Source organism: Engraulis encrasicolus, chromosome 15, assembly GCF_034702125.1.
Source record: "Engraulis encrasicolus isolate BLACKSEA-1 chromosome 15, IST_EnEncr_1.0, whole genome shotgun sequence".
Taxonomy (NCBI): Eukaryota; Metazoa; Chordata; class Actinopteri; order Clupeiformes; family Engraulidae; genus Engraulis; species Engraulis encrasicolus.
In genome coordinates, this window is record NC_085871.1 from 1,650,440 (window position 1) to 1,670,958 (window position 20,519).

The 20,519-nt window shown below is 41.4% G+C and overlaps 1 protein-coding gene across 2 annotated transcripts; it reads left to right on the plus strand.

The window, feature by feature from the left end:
• Positions 1-1,273: 1,273 nt before the first annotated feature.
• impdh1b (IMP (inosine 5'-monophosphate) dehydrogenase 1b) lies at positions 1,274-20,444 on the plus strand. Of its 2 annotated transcripts, XM_063216783.1 has the most exons (16): positions 1,274-1,397; positions 2,470-2,568; positions 2,700-2,774; positions 8,700-8,748; positions 9,103-9,204; positions 9,472-9,546; positions 9,800-10,006; positions 10,095-10,182; positions 11,021-11,220; positions 11,424-11,514; positions 11,641-11,736; positions 14,695-14,838; positions 15,916-16,060; positions 16,714-16,857; positions 17,070-17,153; positions 18,707-20,444. In XM_063216783.1, exons 2-16 carry the CDS (start codon positions 2,471-2,473, stop codon positions 18,726-18,728), a joined length of 1,620 nt encoding a protein of 539 aa, XP_063072853.1. In that variant the 5' UTR covers positions 1,274-1,397; position 2,470; the 3' UTR covers positions 18,729-20,444. The 2 variants fall into 2 exon arrangements, with proteins under 2 accessions (XP_063072853.1, XP_063072854.1); XM_063216784.1 differs by lacking the exon at positions 2,700-2,774.
• Positions 20,445-20,519: the final 75 nt, after the last annotated feature.

Below are 20,519 nucleotides of genomic sequence, written 5' to 3' on the forward strand. Positions count from 1 at the left end.
TACTAACGTTCCACGCCTAATCTGCTAGTTAGCCTCCGTTACACTCTCCCCCTTAAACCTCACTCCCAATCTGGGTCACGGCACCACTGTGACGGAGGTCCTGCACCTGCACCTGCACCTGCAGATTCTTACCATCACATACGTCTCCATGGGCAGTCACCTGCCTATCTTGTACAGTTCACCCCCTAGCATGCTCTCTCAGGTCTAACAGTCTGAATCTCGTGTATGCCACGCACACGCCCTCATATCGTGACAAGCGGCATTTGAAGCTGTTGCCCCTAGACTGTGGAATACTCTGCCTGTCAATCTTAGATTTGCACCCTCTGTAGAACATTTTAGGTCAACTAAAACTTTTTAAAGACACTTTTGGTGAAATTTGTATGGCTTATATTTGGCTACATTCTTGTATTTATATATAGTATGCTATATACTACCGCTATTATCTTACTTACAATGTATTCTTTGTATTTTAATATTGTAATATATACTACCAGGCCTGGAATTTCGTCATTTTAGGGGCAAGGCCACTTGGCCTTTTGAGTTGTCATTTTTAAGGGTACTAAGGCCAAATGCAGGTCACCAAGGCCATAAATTGAAACAAAACACTAATGGATAAAAGCGGCTGATAAGTTGGTCTTTTCTAGCAGGCAAATCGAAATGTAAGCAGCATTCTGGCAGTCCGGCTGTTTTTAATTCAGAGTGAATGCAGTGCAAATCAAAATACAAAAGTGCGTGAAGGGTAGGGTAACCATGTCTGTGCCAGCAAAAAGGAGGGCATGTTTTTGGACGGGGAGCTTGGGGGTCATCCCTCAAGAAAATGTGTGTTTCTTAGATGTAATTTCATGAATTTTAATGCATTTTTAATCAATTAGGTGTCCCGCTTATTGCTAAACCGCAAAACTTAGTCAGAGAGGGCATCAAGGCCACTGTGGCCTTATGGCAGATATTTGTTTCAAGGGCACAAGGCCAAAGTGGGAGGGCACGATGGCCCTCACGAAATTCCTGCCCTGTTTATTACACTATACTTTCTTACTATACACAGATCTCTCTTAATCAACCAGTAGGCCTACTATTACTTCTCTTCACAGTCCTATGCAAGGTATGCTACTATCACAATATTGTAAATAGCCCCGAATAAATCGGATCCATTAAACAATCAAAAATATTTAACGCATTTCATGGCATCAGCTATTTAGGCCTACGACATCAGAGGGTTAACTATGCTATCACCACGTGGATGATGCGACAGAGGGAGGAGGATATGACGCGACGATATAACTGTCTCCTCAACGTTGTAACACGAGTGAGATACAAAGAAACATTGCCAGTGTACAACTATATTTTGTGCCTTTTCATTCAAAACTCAAACTTAGTGAACTGCAGAACGAAAACACAAGGTAAATGTAATTTCTTTTTAAAAATAATAACTGCACCAGTGTGCGTAAATGATGCTAAGTGGACGAATGTAGCAAAGCCAAGCTAATACTTACGGTCATCTTACAAAACAGCTTCGCTTGAAACTAGTGTCAGGCGAGAGTTACATGTTTACATGCGAGAGTTACATGTTTATTCATAGTTAGAACGTCCGGGAATGCAACAAAGTTCTACACTGCAGTGATTAGAAGATGATGATTGGAAATCTTCAGATCTATTGGTCGTGATAGTAGACGCACCAACCTTGGCTTTGGAACACGTTGCTGGTCGTATTTAGACTGGGTGTGGAGTTAAGTAGTAGCCTAACTATTTATTAAGACTTCAAAATGTTGTTTACAGTCGTCACACACTACGGTGTGATTTTGTTTAACGTTTTCATTCCCAAACGAACAGTCGCATCATTTACTGTAAAATTAGTTATTTACACTAATCGTCTAATAATTGACACTACGCAGCACGTATCTTCTGTTAAACTTCTCTGCACAAAATGTGTCAAAATATAAAGCAACGCTGGAAATTGCCAACGCACATGTGTGTTCCGTCGCTCGCTCCCATAGTTCAGTGCACCATCCATTGTGATTCCCAAGTGGATATTCGCGTTAGGTTCTATGTGGGTCACCAGGCCAGACGGCTAGAATTGCCGATGTGAATAAATATAGCATCATAACAGTGGGCTTGGAAATGGCGATGGGAATAAATAGCATCATAACAGTGGGCTTGGAAAAATCGATGTGAACTCAACACTGGTGATTTTGGAGGCTGGTTGTGGTTACTAGTTTTAATTTAAGCAATCAGCCCGCTTTGTTTTGATCTATTTGCCTCACAAAAGAGGGAAGGCTAAACATTTTTTTTTTTTTAAAGCTGGAATTGTGCTGAAATCTGTAGGCCTATTTTCAGGATGGCAAATTCAAATCGTATAGTAAACTACCTCCCATAGCTTAGTATTGTGACCTAGCCTGTGAACAGTGTGACACAGGCCTATCTATCTGTAAATGTAGAATCACAGCTTTTTTTCATTGTCTCTTACTGACACAGCATGGCTGATTACCTGATCAGTGGAGGTGCGGGCTATGTTCCAGATGATGGTCTCTCAGCACAGCAGCTCTTTTCTGTGGGTGATGGCCTCACTTACAAGTAAGTATACCAAGGGTGGCTTTTAACACCTTCTCTGGAGAGAAAGGTTTACTTTAAGTGAAAAACAGTATCTCTGGGTGAGGGACTAGTGTGCAATGTAATGGGCAACACGTTACATTTTAAATTGGCAGATCAGATCAGCAGTCTGTCGCAGACGGACTCGAGGCGGAAGCGCTATGCTCTAGTGGGGACGGTATTACTTACAAGTGAGTAGCCTTAAAAGGTCAACTTTACTTTTTTTTTTTTTTTAATTGCGACACTACACTGTATCCTGGTGCTTGGAATGCTCATAGGGGAAGCAAATCACTCTTCACTGAAAATTGGCCCAAATACCCCCAAAACACGAAAGGAATACAAAGGAAGACGTTGGGCATCCTACAAGAACAATGACTGCTTCAGATTTTTTTCTTAAAACTAAATACTCAGTGATTTGTCATTTACCATAATATAGCCTTACTACTGCTAGGCACCCAGGCTAAACGTATTCTGTTCACTGCTTGAAGACCCATTTGTTAAAGTTGTACTCGTCACTACCAAATGACCAAAGGTATCCTTGATACTTGAAGACACTTAACATAACTGTGAATGACACTTGCTTCCAGTAATTATGCTATTCCATTCTGGCTGCCATGATGAATCACAATGCATGAGTATGATTGTTGGCTGTGATTTATTTGAGAAGCTTAACCACATGTGATACATTAACATCCAAAATCAATGGTAATTTTTTTGTAATAATCACCCCAAATGGCTAGGATTTGCTTGCTGTGCCACCCCATGTACAAATACAACTGTGCCACCCCATGTACAAATACAACTGTGCCAGAGGTTCATGCAGTACTTGGTGCAGAACTATCAGGCCACTATATGCACTACACTGGGAGGTATCTTCAAGGGGGCAGATAGACCGTGAGGTTCTCTTTACATAGAAAGTCTGCCATATTTTGATCATACCGTGACCTCAATGTCACACACCTATGCAATCCTTTGCACAATCGCCACTCATGGTTGTGTCAATATTGCACATGCATACACACCACATTACCGTGGGTTCAGTTGAGCTAAGGCCGTAAATTAAGCATGGTAGCGCATTCCTGCACGAAATATGCACATGCACATGCACATACCCAGCAGCAAGCAGAATCCGGCACTAACAGTTTAACAAGCCTAACATGCAGCCGTGGCCTAGTGGTTAGAGAGTTGGTCTTTCAATCTAAGGGTTGCAGGTTCGAATCCCCCCTGACCTCTCCCTACATATCCATCAAAGGCTGAAGTGCCCTTGAGCAAGGCACCTAACCCCACATTGCTCCAAGTACTGAAACCAACACCCTGCAAAATAATAACTGTAAGTTGCTTTGAATAAATGAAAGCGTCAGCTAAGTGCAATGCAATGCAATGTAACTTGAGTGTTAAAATTATTAAACATAGCGTTTAAATCAGAATCGGGTGTTAAACATACAAGATGGTTCATTATTTCCTTTTGTCATTGTGATTTACTAATAACCGTAGGGAATCTGGTACTTTTTTTGCCATGTGCTAGTTTTTTGTGTTGACAACATGTGTGAATGATGTGCAGGAATTTTGAGCTGCAAATTACCCTGTGTTAGAATGGTTCTTGCTTTTACATCGCTATCTGTTGCACTACACCTGTGCTAGACAAAGGCATTAAAGCAGGGTTGTCAAGCTCAGGCCCGGGACGCCAAATCTGGCCTGCGGGGTCATTTTATTTGGCTCGCCAGGCATTTCAAATGCGCATTGCAGTTGGCCCACATACATGTGCAGGGCTCTAAATTAACACTAGCCAACCAGCCAAATGCTGGTGAACATTTCAGTTTGGCTGGTAGAAAATACCAACTTACAAGCCACTTTGACCCATTAGTGATTGTGTTTGACTAGTAAGATCAATATCTACAGACTATTTTGGCTGGTGATGGAAAAAAGTTAATTTAGAGCCCTGCATATAATATAAGTATAGTAATATAGTAAAATTTGTGCCACAGGAATATCAGTCGTCCCAGGCCAGTGTAAAATCTCCCAGTCTTTCAGGGCAGAATACGTGCAGGCATATTTGAACTACCATGTGCCACTACCATGCGCAATTTTAGTCAATTGTTACATAATAAATATTGAGTTTGGGCTGCAATTTCCTTCCAGATTTTCATTTTGGCCCACTATGAATTTGAGTTTGACATCCCTGCATTAACGCATTGCAGCTAGTTTCACATGACCATACAATGTAACATGACCATGGCAGATGTCAGAGGGCAGTGGGTTCAGAAGGGGAGGATAGAAATGTCCTATGAAGATGCTCTCAACCAATCATTGGCGCAGACAAGGATGCCGTTTGTGGTAGCATGCAGAAGATTAATTGGGTGCACACCACTGTGTGTGATGTGCAAGATCAGGTCAATGGGGCCGTAATCATCTGCGCGCTGCGGCAGAACGTTTGGCACATGACTGTCCTTAGACAGCATCATGTGAGGGCCCTAGACCTTGTGTTGGGCGAAGAGAGCAAGAGTAGAGGTCGAACCAGAGAGAATCAAGGTGTACAGCAGTGTTGTCCAAATAGCCATCGCAAATGTTTGGCCCACCATGAGGTTGGAACAAATGAAAACATGCATGTGTGCTATCTGTGGCCATACGGTTGGGCGATTTGTTTGGCCCTTAGCCTCATTTGCGCTACATAATTTGGTCCTTGGGGGGAAAATAATTGGAGGCCACTGGTGTACGGTAATGATGCCCACGTGTGGGAATTGGAGAGGTAGAAGTAAATTAGAGGTTTTAAAGATATAGTTGTGGTTACTTTACCTGTCCTGTTGTGTGAGTATATGCCATCCTTGATGTCCAATGCACACACCCAATCTTGTCCGTTGCAATGGGGTGAAATAACACAGGAGTTTAACAGTTCAGAAAACCTTGAATTTTAGAATGTTAAATCTCCATTGTTTGACAATAGACATTTCCCAGTCAGATTAAACGAAATGTAGGGAAACGGTCAATGATGAAAATTTGAACGCACGTCTGTGGGAGGAATGTCAGTAGTGTTAGAATCCTGAAGCTGGGTGCCACAAACATAATTCATTGGCCGTTAGGGCTGTAACGATATTGTATCGAACCGAGAAATCGTGATACACAGAGTCACGATACTGTATCGTGATACGAAGAGGCAGTATCGTGATACGCCCTTTTAACGTTTTGATACCCATCTGCCCAGAAAACAACCACATGATATGAAGTGATAGTGCTTCCAAGCATCATCATTATTATATGGAAACTTTTAAAAATTATTTGTAGCCTCTTGTAACCTATTCTACCTTTGAACTATCATAGTTTTTATTTATAAATATTATAATGTTGGCAAATGTAAAATCGAGGGGTGTATCGAACCGTAGGTCATGAATCGTGATACAAACCGAATGGTGAGTTGAGTGTATCGTTACAGCCCTATTGGCCGTTCCTCTATATTTCACATATCGAGTGTGCTGCAGCGTGTTTTCTGCATGTAGGTGTGAAATGGCAACGGCGTCATCTTTACGTAAATGCATGAGTTAGCTCTGGCATGCTATGAAGACTTTCTTGTGCGACCCAAGTTTGCAGACACCAACCTGCAAAAAAGGAGTGTTCACAATATGGATTTTTCACATTATTGTGCCGTTGTGTTTGCAATATACTGCACAAGATGAACCATACTGATTGCTTTGCATCTATCTGAAAAACAAATTGTGGCCAAGAATGATTACATGCACAGATGGATCCAGTTTTGGGTCTAGCCTGTGTATGTATAAAATGCATATAATGCAACCTTATTTTTATTTACTTTTGGTGATCTATTGACCATGTATTAAACCTTGTGGCATTGGCAGTGTTTAGTGTGGAACCTTTGGGCATGGCTACTTAAAACACATTAATTTGACTAACAAATAAAATGTGCGAGTTTACATGCAAACAAAGTCCATACCTGGGAGTAATGGCTTCACCACCTCTTTTGACTTTTGACTGCCAAGTTTTGAGATGCCCATGGTGACTATACATTGACTTTAAAGTCATACAATTCTTTTGGATCCCAAATGTTGTAAAGTTACATGTGGCAGTTCTCACCGTGCATCAACATTTTTTTTATAGTGACACTGTCTGGTGTGTCTTAAGTGCAGTCACACCCCGGTGTGGGCAGCCCACAGAGTCTTATTTTAGGCCCCACCAGCCTCCGTTCTGCGTAGGCACAGTGCATTTTGTGGTCATATATATAGTCCCCTGAAGCATTCTTGTCCTTGTACATTACAGTTCACTTTGATTTTGTTTATCCAAGAAAGCTTGTGATATAGGATGGACATCAAGCTACATTATCTGATTCAGGGCAATGCTTGCAATTGGAAGTTAGGTTTGTCAGCAAGGGACACATTCTGTAAAATCTATGGCATCTGAAAGCGTCTAGTGGATGGAGAGGCAAGCCCATTCAAAGCAACTTACAACCTGTTCCGTCATAATGGGAAGACGATAGAAAGGTCACATCTGACTTTGTCCTTTCACTTCTGGCATTTCTATTTTATTCTTCTTGTGTCACATTGTTTCTTTTTCTTGCTTTTCATATTGTTGTTTTTTATTTTTTTATTTTTTTTAACTCCTTTCCCCTATTTTCCTACTCCACCCACTGTTTTTTTCCAAGCCCTCTGATAAACAAAGTAGTCCCTGTTCCTCCCTCCAGTCTGTTTGCACCCATTTGTCAAACCACACAGTCCGCCTCCCGTCTGGGAAGGGCCCCTGTGGTCAAACTCCAGTCGGGATTGTTTTTGTGCAGCTAAATTCACCCGTTTCTCAGTATGTCTCCCAGACACCGCACTCTGAATAAGCATCTTCAAATCTTTATGGCTTGGCTTAACCTTTGTGTCAATTAAGAACATGAGGTCAACCTGGCTGTTATTTGTAGCAGTAGACAGAGGAGGAAAGCTGCTTCCAGCTTGGCTGTTGCGCCTACAACGTTTTTCCAAGCGCCTGGTCTGCCCAAGCTGTGCTGATTTAAAGTTGCCAGAGGGCGGGCTTAAAACATAAAAGTATAAAATGCCTAACTGTTCAAAAATACAATGAATCAAACCAGTCTCTCATCTGACTTGCGTAACATCAGGGCCAATGACATGACCTCAAACAATTGTTTAGTTGTAGACAACAAAGAAGTTTCATCTCTTCAACTGAAACTTCTTCAGTTCTAATTTTGGTGTGGGAATCGGAGGGAATTTCTGGTCCGGAGGGAGGGTGGACCTGAGGAGGGCCGCATGGCAAGGTGTGAATATATCTGACTGAGAGTTGATTCAGATTCAGAAAACTTTATTAATCCCATCAGTGGGCAATTAAGTTTGCAGTCCCAGTCTCCATCAATCGGCAATAAATAGTATAAATAAAATGCGTAACCTAAAGAAAATAAAAATAATAAATAAATAAGAACATAAAAGACATACAAAGCTTGACACACCATTACAGTCAAACACCCTGTCCTGTCAGCGATGAACAGCGCTCAGTAGATCAAATTTTCAGTAGTGTACTCTAGCCCTACAACCTTGTTTAATAATCGAATGGTTGTAGGGATGAAGGATCCAAAATACCTTTTGTGTTTTTGTCCTGACAGAATAATAGCGCCTCCCAGAGGGCATTAATGAAAATTCACCACCTAAAACATGATCAGGCTGACTGATGATACTTTTAGACTGCCTGTTTGTTAAACAGAGCACTCAGACTATTTAGCTGTGTTCCAATAATCTTTGAAGTGTTAACAATGCTGCTGCTGAGACTGTTCTTGTCTTTGACCGATGGGGTATTGAACCAACATAGAAATGAGAAAGTGAAGAGAGTTAAGTTGTTGAGCTGGTGACCTGTTAAGGCCAACCCCTTTCCACTCTCCAGTATTCAGAAATGAATGCCATCTGATTTTCACTGGGCCCCATTCAGGAAGACGTGTGGCATGGACTAGATGACCAAACTGATTTGGGGTCCTTTCCATGATCACGGACCAGTTATTTGGGGATTGGGGGATTGAATTGGGATTGCTGGATTTCATTTCTTTGGCAATGAATTGTGCCTGTGCATCATTTTTTCCTCCAGTGAATCCCAACTCTTATATCTGTACTTTCCCTCAATTTCAGTGACTTTCTCATTCTTCCTGGATTCATTGACTTCGGTGCTGATGATGTGGTAAGAGTCATACGTGTGGTTGAGCTTTGCACATTTCTTACAGTGACTGAGTTTTTTTTCAAACAATGTGTTTGTGTGGGGTGTGTGTGTGTGTGTGTGTGTGTGTGGGGGGGGGGGGGGGGGGGGGGTTTGGTGGATCCTGGGGGGTGAGGAGGAATCAAGTTTTGAAAACATCAATTTCCTCCATTTCATTGTCTTTTAAAGTAAAGTATTCGTTCCATATTCCAATTAGTTGTACCACAATGTACAGAACTGGCTTTTGGGTTTTGTTTTTATTCATTAAATGACTTACAGTTACAAATGTATTCTTATACAAATATGGCTCATTGAATAGTCTAAAATGTTTTTTTGTAGGACCTTACATCTGCTTTGACAAAAAAAATATCTTTGAAGACGCCTCTCGTCTCCTCCCCAATGGACACCGTTACTGAATCTTCGATGGCCATAGCCATGGCGGTAAGGACCTTCTTTTTTTCTTAAACATTTTTTTTGGGGGGGAAGAGTGTGACAGGAAATCAGTGGGAAAGACCGGTGGGGATGGAGGGGAATGACCTCTGGTCGGAATCGAACCCAGGTTCCCGGCGTAACAGTGCTGTCCCCTACCACAGGGTTTCCCAACCTTTTTTGTCCTGTGTACCCCCGGTAAGGCCCTTCCAATCAGCAGCTTTGGTTTGTGTGTTGTTCAGAGGAGTAAATCCCAATGCTTTCTTCCTCTTTTTCAAGCTTATGGGGGGCATCGGCATCATCCATCACAATTGCACCCCAGAATTCCAGGCTAATGAAGTTCGCAAAGTGAAGGTGACAAATTTCTTTAATTGAAATAAAACTTTTCAATTCAATTCCAATTTAGTAATAGTGTGGTATCACCATAGTATGGTATCAGAACACTTTACAAATGCATGATTAATATTACATAAAATATTGAATAAAAGATAAGATAATGGTAAACAAAAAGTACATAAGTAGAAAATAAATGAATAAACAAATAAATGTGTGTGTTTAATAGGCTTCAGTTAATAATTTTGTGTGTGTGCGTGTTTTTTTTTTGTAGAGGTTTGAGCAAGGCTTTATCACAGACCCGCTGGTTATGAGTCCCAGTCACACGGTGGGTGACGTCATTGAGGCAAAGGTGCGGCATGGCTTCTCTGGCATCCCGGTCACGGAGACAGGGAAGATGGGCGGCATACTGGTGGGCATTGTTACATCACGAGACATTGATTTCCTGTTGGAAAAGGACCACGGCAGGCCTTTGTCTGAGGTATGGTAATTCTCATTTTTTGCCTGTTAGAACACAGCACAACTCTACTCCCCAAGCTGTGTCTTGAAATAGAGGTTGTGTTTTGCAGGTAATGACCAAGAGAGAGGAACTTGTCGTGGCTCCAGCCGGAGTCACTTTGAAGGAGGCAAATGACATTCTTCAGAGGAGTAAAAAAGGTAACTGAATAAGTTAAGTCAAAAGCATAATAAATCGGCGTATGATGCCCACAGGCTATTCAAAATAAGCTTAATGCCGTGTCCAGACGAAGAGCGAACTACGCTGCCTGGTAGCGTGGGTAGCAGAAGAAGTTTCGATTTGAATTCGCTGTATTCGCTCGAGACGCACCATTGACATGTTTGATTCAGCTAATCACATAACGGCTCTGGCTTGATAGCCTGGGACATTCTGAGATATGAACGTTCTGATTGGTTTTCGCCGAACAGAGTCAGAGCGAATTCACCTGCGATTAGATTTAGTTTAATCTTCAAAATTTGCTCTGGTCGCGCAAGAAGCTTCGCTCCTGGCGAATTCGCTGCTGGCGAATTCGCTTTGGTAGCGCAGGTCGCGTGCCCTCCATAGAGAAATAATGACTTCCGTCGCTTCGTTCGCTCTGTTCGCTCCTGGTCTGTACACAGCATAAGCCATCTTGTAATGGTTCCATTTTGCTCAAGCTATAGTGTCCTGGCCCAAGACAAAGCTGGAGCCTGCAAAGTAACAATCTTTTTTTTGTTGTCAATTTTTAAAATGTAATTATTTAAACAAATATCGTACAGGGCTTGTATGAAGTTAATATCTTTTTGCATGTACGGGTTGGGAATTGATTGATTTTATCAATGAACACCATTATACCACATCTTTATTCATATGGGGTACCAATCTCCACATGCGTCATCATTGACTTATGCATCATCATTGACTTATTTGGCCATTTCTTTGCTAATGCATCTCTGAAATTGTTTGGGGGTGGGTCTAACCAAAAGAGTTTGATTTAGCAGCGTTTCCAATCCCATCTAGGCAAGCTTCCCATAGTGAACGACAAGGATGAACTGGTGGCCATCATCGCTCGCACAGACTTGAAAAAGAACCGGGATTACCCTCTGGCCTCCAAAGACGCTCGCAAACAGCTTCTGTGCGGAGCTGCCATCGGCACTCGTGAGGATGACAAGTACCGCCTAGACTTGCTTACACAAGCAGGGGTGGATATGGTTGTGTTGGTGAGGGCCAATTTTTGGAGCCGTCTTTTTGTGTGTGTGTTCGTACTAGTGCCACAAGCCAAATCCTCAATTGGTTGCTGTTGGCTGATAGTGACATACCAGCAGAAAGACTTGTGTTAATGTACACTTGTATGATTTGAGTGGTAGAATAGAATAATATTTTGATCTTTGCACTTTCCTGTTGACTTTCTTTCTTCTTATAGGATTCCTCCCAAGGCAACTCTGTGTATCAGATCAATATGATCCATTACATCAAGCAGAAATATCCAGAGCTCCAAGTTGCCGGGGGGAACGGTGAGTGTAAAAGTGTAGTTACGATTGCCATACTTAAATTATTTATCAATTAAACTAATTATCGGTTGTGCAAATCTGTACCTCAAATGAGTGGTCTTTATCTTTCTGTGCCTTTCCATGGTGAAGTGGTGACTGCTGCCCAGGCGAAAAACCTCATTGATGCTGGAGTGGACGCCCTGCGAGTGGGAATGGGATGCGGATCCATCTGCATAACGCAAGAAGGTCAGGACTTGGTGGTGTGGCACTGTTGACTATTGTGTTTTGGTCCACACAATCATTTCATTTTTGTAGCCTTTTGGTGCATATGAGATTGCTGGGGATCCGACTTACTACTGAACAAACTCAACTTAATGTTGTCCTTTGAAAAGATATGTTTATACGTCTGCAGAAATGTGAGTGGTGTACCGTCCTCGCTTCTGCGATACACTTGGAACTTGGTTCGAATCCGGCCTGGGTCATTTCCCAATGCTTTAATGCTTTGCTGTCAGCTGTTCTTGTTTGTTGACCTGGTGTCCCACACTTCACTCTTCAATATACCCATAGATTTCCATGCTACGTTTTGATATTAACTCACCAGTTTAATTATCTCACCAGAAATAAACCCCATTCATTTTCAATGGGGTTTAATTTCTGGTGATTTAGAATTAAACTGGTGAGTTAGCGCCAAAACGTGGCATGGAAATCTACAGGGTATATTGAAGAGTGAAGTGTGGGACACCAGGTCAACAAACAAGAACAGCTGACGGCAAAGCATCAAGGATATCTGGGCTTCCATAACTCCCATGCACTGTTTCTGCCATTGACTTCAATGTTAAACGCATCATGGCCGTTATTAAGGCAGAGAGAGTCTTAACCAAGCATTGAACATTGCATGTTATGTAGAAAGTACCAAATTTCAATTGATTTGATGTGACCTAAATTTTGATAAAGAAAATTGTGATTTTATTACAATATTCTAATGATGCGAATTCCCCAATTCATGGGTTTTTTGTAGTTTGGTTCCTACCAGACCTCCGTGTGTGTGCTCTGGAGCCCCCTGGTGGCACTCCAAACGCACACATCGGTCTGGGAGCATGTGGCAGGATTCAATTTCTGGACTCAAAAAATAATGCCATGCATTTATCACTTCAATATCACTGGCAGCTCACATTGAGGAGTCACAGGTCATATTATAGACCATATTGACGCTTTAGAGATCAACAGAAAATGGTTTTGAAGGAATTTGTTGACATTGAAGCAATAAATGCTGCGATTATTTTTTTAACTGTAGAAATAGAATCCTTCTACATGTTCCCAGACCTAGTAGTGAAGCTCATGAAGCTGGGCGGAACTACAGGTCGGGCAAGAGCCAGGCAAGGTTTTTTGAGCTGGAAGACCAAAATATGTAAAAAAAATAAACAATTTAATGATTGGAATAGTTAAAAAACTGGGCCATGAATCTATAATCCATGACGGTTTAACATTATTGATGTAATTATGGAAATAAATCAACTTTTTCATGCTATTCTAATAAAGTGGCCTGGAGCTGTATATTGGCAGTGTCTGTACAAAATATAAAGTGACAGGGCATACCTAACCAACTCTGCAATCCCAAATATTAATCACTGACACTGACATTATTTAACTGACATCTTAGGTCAGAACTTATTGTTACTGGTTATCACTGGTCCATCACTGTCACTCACCAATGTTAAATGCTCAGTTATTATTTATGACTTCATCACTTTACTCTTATTGGTCCATCACTGTTACTTGTCCTGTCTTGCACCTTGATGTCAGTCTGTAAATGTCAGTCCCGTGCATGTCTATGTCCTTCATGGTATAGGGAGAGAAACTAATTTCAATTTCCTTGTATGACCTGTGCATATGAAGAAACTGACAATAAAAGCTGACTTGAGAAGGGGCAGAATGATTTTGAAATGTGTGACCAATCTGTTTCAAGCTTTGGGACAGAGAGTAGCTAAATCCATACTTGACAATGAACATAAACTGCCAAGACCAGGTTTGAGATACAGATTAAATTGCCCTGGCGGTATACAGGGGTTGGACAAAATATCTGAGACACCTGTCATATCAGTTTCATGGCTCAAGTGGACCAGCCTGTTGGCCAATCTTAATGAATTGCACATTGCACCAGTAAAGTGAAGTGTGAAGGTTCAATTAGCAGGGTCAGAGCAGTTTTTCTCAAAATTTTGCAATGCACACAACATTATGGGTGACGTATCAGAGCTCAAAAATGATAAATCACAAAGACTGGCTGTCTCGGTCAAAGATGCAATAGTTACACACGCACCAAGAATTTATCAAGAACCTCAGTATCCAAGGTAATGTCTGCATACCACCAAGAAGGATGAACCACATCCAACATAATTAACTGTGGATGCAAGAGGAAGCTGTCTGAATACTCTGAAAGGGATGTTCGGGTGCTAACCTGGAATGTATCCAAAAAAACATAAAACAACAGCTGTCCAAATCACGGTAGAAATGAATGTGCACCTCAACTCTCCTGTTTCTACCAGAACGGTCCATTGAGAGCTCCACAGGGTCAATACGCACGGCCAGTCACCCAAACATCACTTTCAGACAGCTTCCTCTTGCGTCCACAGTTAATCCTGTTGGATGTGGTTCATCCTTCTTAGTTGTATGCAGACATTACCTTGGATACCGTGGCTCGTGATGCATCACAAAGACTTGCTATCTCAGTCAAAGATGCAACAGTTATACGCGCACCAAGAATTTATCATTTTTGAGCTTTGATATGTCACCCACAACGTTGTGTAGAACAAAACTGTGCTCTTACACTGCTAATTGAACCTTCATACTTCACTTTACTTGTGCAATGTGCAATTAATGAAGTTTGGCCAACAGGCTGGTCCACTTGCGCCATGAAACTTCCCACACTAAAATGACAGGTGTCTCAGATATTTTGTACAACCCCTGTACCTCAGTTCAAAAGTATCCACCTTTCGTAGTATGAGTTAAAAGGGAACTTGCATTGCACGTGTGGAAGTTTCTCTCAATGTAACCCTGATGGGCCAGTAACCCCGCTTCGTAGTACAGGCCCCTGGTTTATAGTTCAAGGCAGGTAGCTTGCACCGTCGGAAACTGCCCCAGCTGATGTGGACCCAGCTAAGTCATTGTGAATGCCATGGACTTTAACAATTTGTGTTTCTGTTCCAGTCATGGCGTGTGGTCGGCCCCAGGGCACATCTGTTTACAAGGTGGCTGAATATGCCAGACGTTTCGGTGTGCCCATTATGGCTGATGGTGGCATCCAGACTGTGGGGCACATAGTGAAAGCTCTTTCCTTGGGTGCATCGACAGGTCAGTATCCTTTTGAGAAATCGGCCTTGTTTTTTTACGTTTCCATTTCACGTCCCTTTGTACATTATGAGTTTAAACACTTGGCTAACATTTATGTAACATTTAAGTATTTGAGTGACAATATTTTAAAATTTCTGCTGAAATTGCTCATTAAATATGATCTTATATTCATGAAAATGACAAGAAGGAACAGTGTCTGCTTTACCTAATACCACCCAAACAATTACACGTTATATTTTTATTTAGTTAGTTTGCCATCATTAGGGTAACCATGAACTCAATATTATTGCTACATTTTACAGAAAAACCTCAGGTAGTTTGTCACACAGTTGAAATGGAAAAATGTATGGGTGCTGCTGCAGGACAACAACTCATATTTTCGAAGCAAATCGTTTTTACAATGGCTTCAGAACAATAAAATGTTTTGTAAAGAGGAATGGTGAAGATTGATCCTCATTTCCAATCTGATCTGCAACTACATTGAAACATCTGGTTAAGGTTATTGCAGCTAAGGGAGGGTCAACCACCAATTGAAGTATTGATACTTACTTATTCCTTACTGTCCTGTGAATGTTTACATCTTATGGCCAGTAAGAAATATTGTGTAATTGTTTGGGTGGTGTTATTTAAAGCAGACACTTCCTTTTTGGGAATTCAGTGAAGGTCAGACCATATTTTATGACACTGGAAATGTAAGTAATTCTTAACGGTGTACTAATTTTTTCCTTCCACAGTATTTCAAATTCTTCCATGGACACAAACCAGGATTTCTCCCTGCACTTTAGGCCTATAAGGCAGCCACCTTTAAAACAGACCCATCTTCTCTAAATCCCCGGAGTATAACTTAATTGTATTGCAGATGTAATTTCTAAGATTCCTTTACAAAATGTCATTTCACTTGGAGCTGCATAACACTAAAATTATATCGGGAGGGCAGATCAAATGGCCTCAAGGGCTCAAAGGCCCTGGAGTCATAGCCACCCCCCATCCCCAATATAGAACTATAATTATATAGTAAAAGTGAATTTACTTTTTTTACTTTGCATGTGCTAATAATTTGTGTTGTTTGACCAATAGTGATGATGGGCTCTTTGCTGGCCGCCACAACTGAAGCCCCTGGAGAGTACTTCTTCTCCGACGGCGTCCGACTGAAGAAGTATCGCGGAATGGGCTCTCTGGACGCCATGGAGAAGAGCACTAGCAGTCAGAAGCGCTACTTCAGGTATCCCAAGCACTTAAATGGTCAAACAAATGCTCCAACTCCAAGTAATAAACCTGTATATTTTGACAGATTGCTAGATTCCTGAACTCTGTGATCAAAATAAATTAAATTAAGAACCGTCCTGAGTTATTATTTATATCACCCTGTAACCAAAACCCGTCTAAAATTGCACTGTGGCCTCTACATGCACCGTATGGGGTTTTGTGCCATTTCGAAGTGTATGCAAAAATCAAGTATTTATACCAAAGCAGTGAGAAGACATAATGATACTGACATGTGCTAATAATCAAAGGATATGCCTGGCAATGTTTGGATTTCATTGTTTGGACAGTTGGTGTGCTAATTGACTAGAGTTGGCCCGTCCTGTCTTTCCCCACCACCCGGGGATTAGCAAATTTGCTAGAAACAGCAAAACAATTAAATGCCTTTTCATTTGGTTGTATTAAACCATTAAATGGCTTTTGGTTGTCAAGGGTTTTGTGATGGGCAACATGCATCTCTTTAACACATGGACACTTCAAAATGGCACATAACTGTTAACAGTTTCATTTGGGTTTTGCCGGGGATGATATTTTACACTTGATGTTGATGTCCATTAGTTAGGTGTAGGTTATAGACGATATATGCTAATTGTTGCTGTTTGACTTTAACAGTGAGGGAGACAATGTGAAGGTGGCCCAGGGCGTGTCGGGCTGTGTGCAGGACAAAGGCTCCATCCACAAATTCATTCCTTATCTGATCGCTGGCATTAAACACGGCTGTCAGGACATCGGAGCAAAAAGCCTCTGTGTGTTGCGGTGGGTACTTAACATTTTTATTTCTGTCATTTTTCTGGGAAAACCAAAAGATAATATTGCTATATGCAATACATTTTATTGCTAGAATGCTGGCTCATTTTCCATGCCTGTGAAAGGGGGAGCAATGTTTTAAATTTGATGAGTCACAATATTACCTCTTTATGAAACAACAATGTACCAGCCTTTCAAGTGTGTCTGTTGTAACCGTTTAGGTCTATGATGTACTCTGGCGAACTGAAGTTTGAGAAAAGAACCATGTCGGCCCAAGTGGAGGGAGGAGTACACGGTCTTCACTCGTAAGTTTACAGCGTTTGTACCACTGCAGGTGTTGGGAGTACTGTATGTATGGGTGAAATAGAAGCAGGACTGATTTGTATTTTTTTGCAGCCTACTTCTAGACCACTCTGTCCTCTCTTCGAAGCTAAAATGAATCCGGGTTCCCACTGGTCATGGAATTTCAATAGAAGTTTTTCCAGTCATGGAAAATCATGGAATTTGACCATTTTGTATATGCAATCAGGAAATATGGAATTTTGCAGAGAGTATGCAATAGCATAACATACAATCTATCTTAGTTTCTTTTTGGGTTTTTTTGTTTTTGTCTAAATCACTTCCCGCCTTGTATGTGCAAAAAACTTCTCAGTTCAGGCAAACATGTCTGGTAAATGCAGGTTTCAAGAGATTGAATAGTCTAAATTTTCAGCTGGTAGGTTGAAAATAGCGATTTGACTGATCCCCAAGTCCAATTAATACAGTATATAGGGCATTTTTTGTAAGGGAGGCCATGGAAATTCTGTTCTATGGTCAGGTAAAGTCATGGAAAAGTCAAGGAATTTCAAGCCTTACTTTGAACCCTGATGAATTTACAATGTTGAAGTTTTGACGTTTTCAGATGTAGCTGATGGATTCATAGCAAGGCTACATCCACAGTAAATCTTTTATCCCTCTTGTCTCCCTGCCTGGTTCATAGCTACTCTTTTGTACCATGTAAGTACAAGCCAATCTTGTAGTGGTCATAAAAAATGGTTGCTATTGTAGCTTGTAGGCTGGGAGGAACTCGGGTGCCAAATTAAACCAGGCCTTGTGAACAAAGGCTTCTTTTTAAAATGATCCTCAAGACGCCACCCCTTGCTGCCTTCTAGGTTTGAGCTGACGAGCTCTGTGTTGGGCGACCTGGCTTCAGAGGCTCAAACCTAGCACCACACGACTCAACTCAAGTTTCTTAACAGTGGCGTTGCTAACCTGGTTCGCAGTTTACTTTGCTACAGTGCAATTTCTCATTGGAAACGTAAGTTGCTAAGTGGTTAGCAACAACTCTTTGTAGAAAGTGGTCCAGGATAGTAGCCTCTTAAGCAAGGTCGTCTGCTGACTGGGCTAGATAGTTCATCAAGGTGTACCCCTGCCAGGAAGTAAAATGTTTCTGTTCTCTAAAATGTTGATCAGGGGCTATAAGCTGCAGGTAGTCTCGCTGGCTTGTTGACTAGTGTAGGGAAACCAAAATGGTTGGCGTCTGCACCTTAACTTTGAGCTGTGTATTGCTTGGTGCGACTGCTCACCATAAGTAGCGATGCTAAAAATGACCAGAAAATGAGGCGCACACAAGGCCCGTGTCAAATACTATATATTGTAGCCAAAAGGTTACAAAAGAAGTCAATGGATAAAACTGACTAGAGACATTGAAAATGGATTAGGTCCCAAACGTTGGTAGCTACCGTTTTATCTATTGACTTTTTTTGTTACTTTTCGGCTACAATATAGTTTTCGACGCAATCATTTGGTCATTTTTAGTATTGCTTGTTCACTTGCCATTGCTACAGAGCTTTAAAATGTATCACTGTTGCCTTCACAGTTACGAGAAACGACTCTACTGAGCGCGGCCTGAAGAGGTGTGCAAGACCGGTGGCTGACGTCCCCACTGCAGCAGTGACCAAACGCAAGCGGTGCATCTGACGACCTCATTTTGTTTTCCTCAGAACTGTCCACAGCACCCCCGCCCCCTATCTCTTCACACAGACACACACACACACGCGCACACACACACACCAAAGGAAAACTTGGGCTTTTTGCGTTACACATGGAGCAACAGGGTTTACACATGTCCCAGTGATCTCTTTGTCTTTGTTAATGTGTGGAGGTTCCAGTAGGTTCACGAGCTGAATGTCGGTATTGTGATCAGGGCTCTCTGGTGCTTTGCAAAGTGATTGTAGCAAAGAATCGTCTAATAGAGTAAGATGCCCCAAACCTCGCCAACCCAATGCAAAGGAGTGTGCCCAAGTTCGGTCTCCTAAGGGGCCGTTGTCCCCTCCTCCTTCTTCTCTTTCTCTGGCAATTGGTGACTGCTTGCATAAGATGCGAGCTACTGCCATCTACAGTGCCAAGGGAACTCTATTTATTCTCTCCTAAAGGTCTCCTAACCGAAGATCTCCTAAAGGAGCGTCACATGGATCCAGGAAAAGTATGGGCTTGACGTATCTTACTCTACTAGGAGAATCTTTGTTTCTAGTCTTTTGAAGTACCCACTCAAGATGGTCCGCGCTTACCAGCAGTTCAGTATTGCATTTCCAACAAACATTCCACTGACAAGTCAACTTCTCCTAAAGGAGGACTGTACGTACTGGGTATCATGATTAATGAAGTAGTGTTTCACCACCAGGATTTGTCTTAGCCTTATGGTGTTTTGCTCACCATGCTAGTCATCACACAGGTCAAAGGTGTCCACATGTTTACGTTTGTAATGGCACACCCACCAAAAGACTTACTCAGTGACTGAATATCGAATTGCTTTAATCTTGGTTTTATTAGGATGATTTTCATTCTAATTTCGTCAAGTGACAATCAAGAATCTACTGTTTTTTATGAAGGATATGTGAAGAGGCCACGGTTGCATGAGTACTTTTCAAATAGCCCAATCATGGCTTTGTACCCCCACGTTTTCTATTAACCTCCCACTCCTTATTCATGTATGTATTTATCATGCTTTTCAGGCCGTATCCGAGACTGCCTGGAGCCATTCGCTTGCCATTCACATTCAGTTGCTTCACATGCAAATTGCGCATTTCTGTTGTCTTTCTTTCTTGACTGAAATGATTGGGATACCAAAAAAAGTGCATTTTTAAAATATAAAACATAAAACATGCAGATTGAAGAGATTGTGCATGTGCTATCCCGACAGGCTTAAACACGTCCAGTATGTGCTTAATGCTATGTATTGCCAATAATTTTGTTATTTTTTTAATTATTAAGTGGGGTTCTTTTGAAAGCAATGGAATTGTTTTCACCTTCCGTATATCTTACACCTTGGTGTCTCATGCATTGTAAAAATGCAGGTTGTTGCAGCAAACGTTACCTCGTCCCCTGACGTGCAGCGGTGAGACGCTGTTGTACCTCATTGTTCATGTATGTGACGTCTGAAGATAATGCCATTTTTTTTTCTTCTAGAAATGTTTGCATTTGGAGTTTACAACATTGTCGCATTATTTTGGCAAGTCATGTGAATATTCAAATTGCTTTGCTTATCCTGTCTGATATTGTTGTAAAATAAATGCAATTAAAATAATAAAAAAATGATATTGGCAGTTGTTACACAAGGTAGATTGGATGATTTTTCAGTTTATTATAGGGACATTATCTCTATACATCTCATCCTTTTCATAAGGCATTTT

Bases quoted from the DNA above. Each gene is read 5' to 3' on its own strand.
- impdh1b (XM_063216783.1), top strand. From the start codon at position 2,471: ATGGCTGATTACCTGATCAGTGGAGGTGCGGGCTATGTTCCAGATGAT. The intron at 11,515-11,640 runs GTGAGTGTAAAA...TCCATGGTGAAG, and splicing joins CCAAGTTGCCGGGGGGAACG to TGGTGACTGCTGCCCAGGCG. The intron at 14,839-15,915 runs GTCAGTATCCTT...TTTGACCAATAG, and splicing joins TTCCTTGGGTGCATCGACAG to TGATGATGGGCTCTTTGCTG.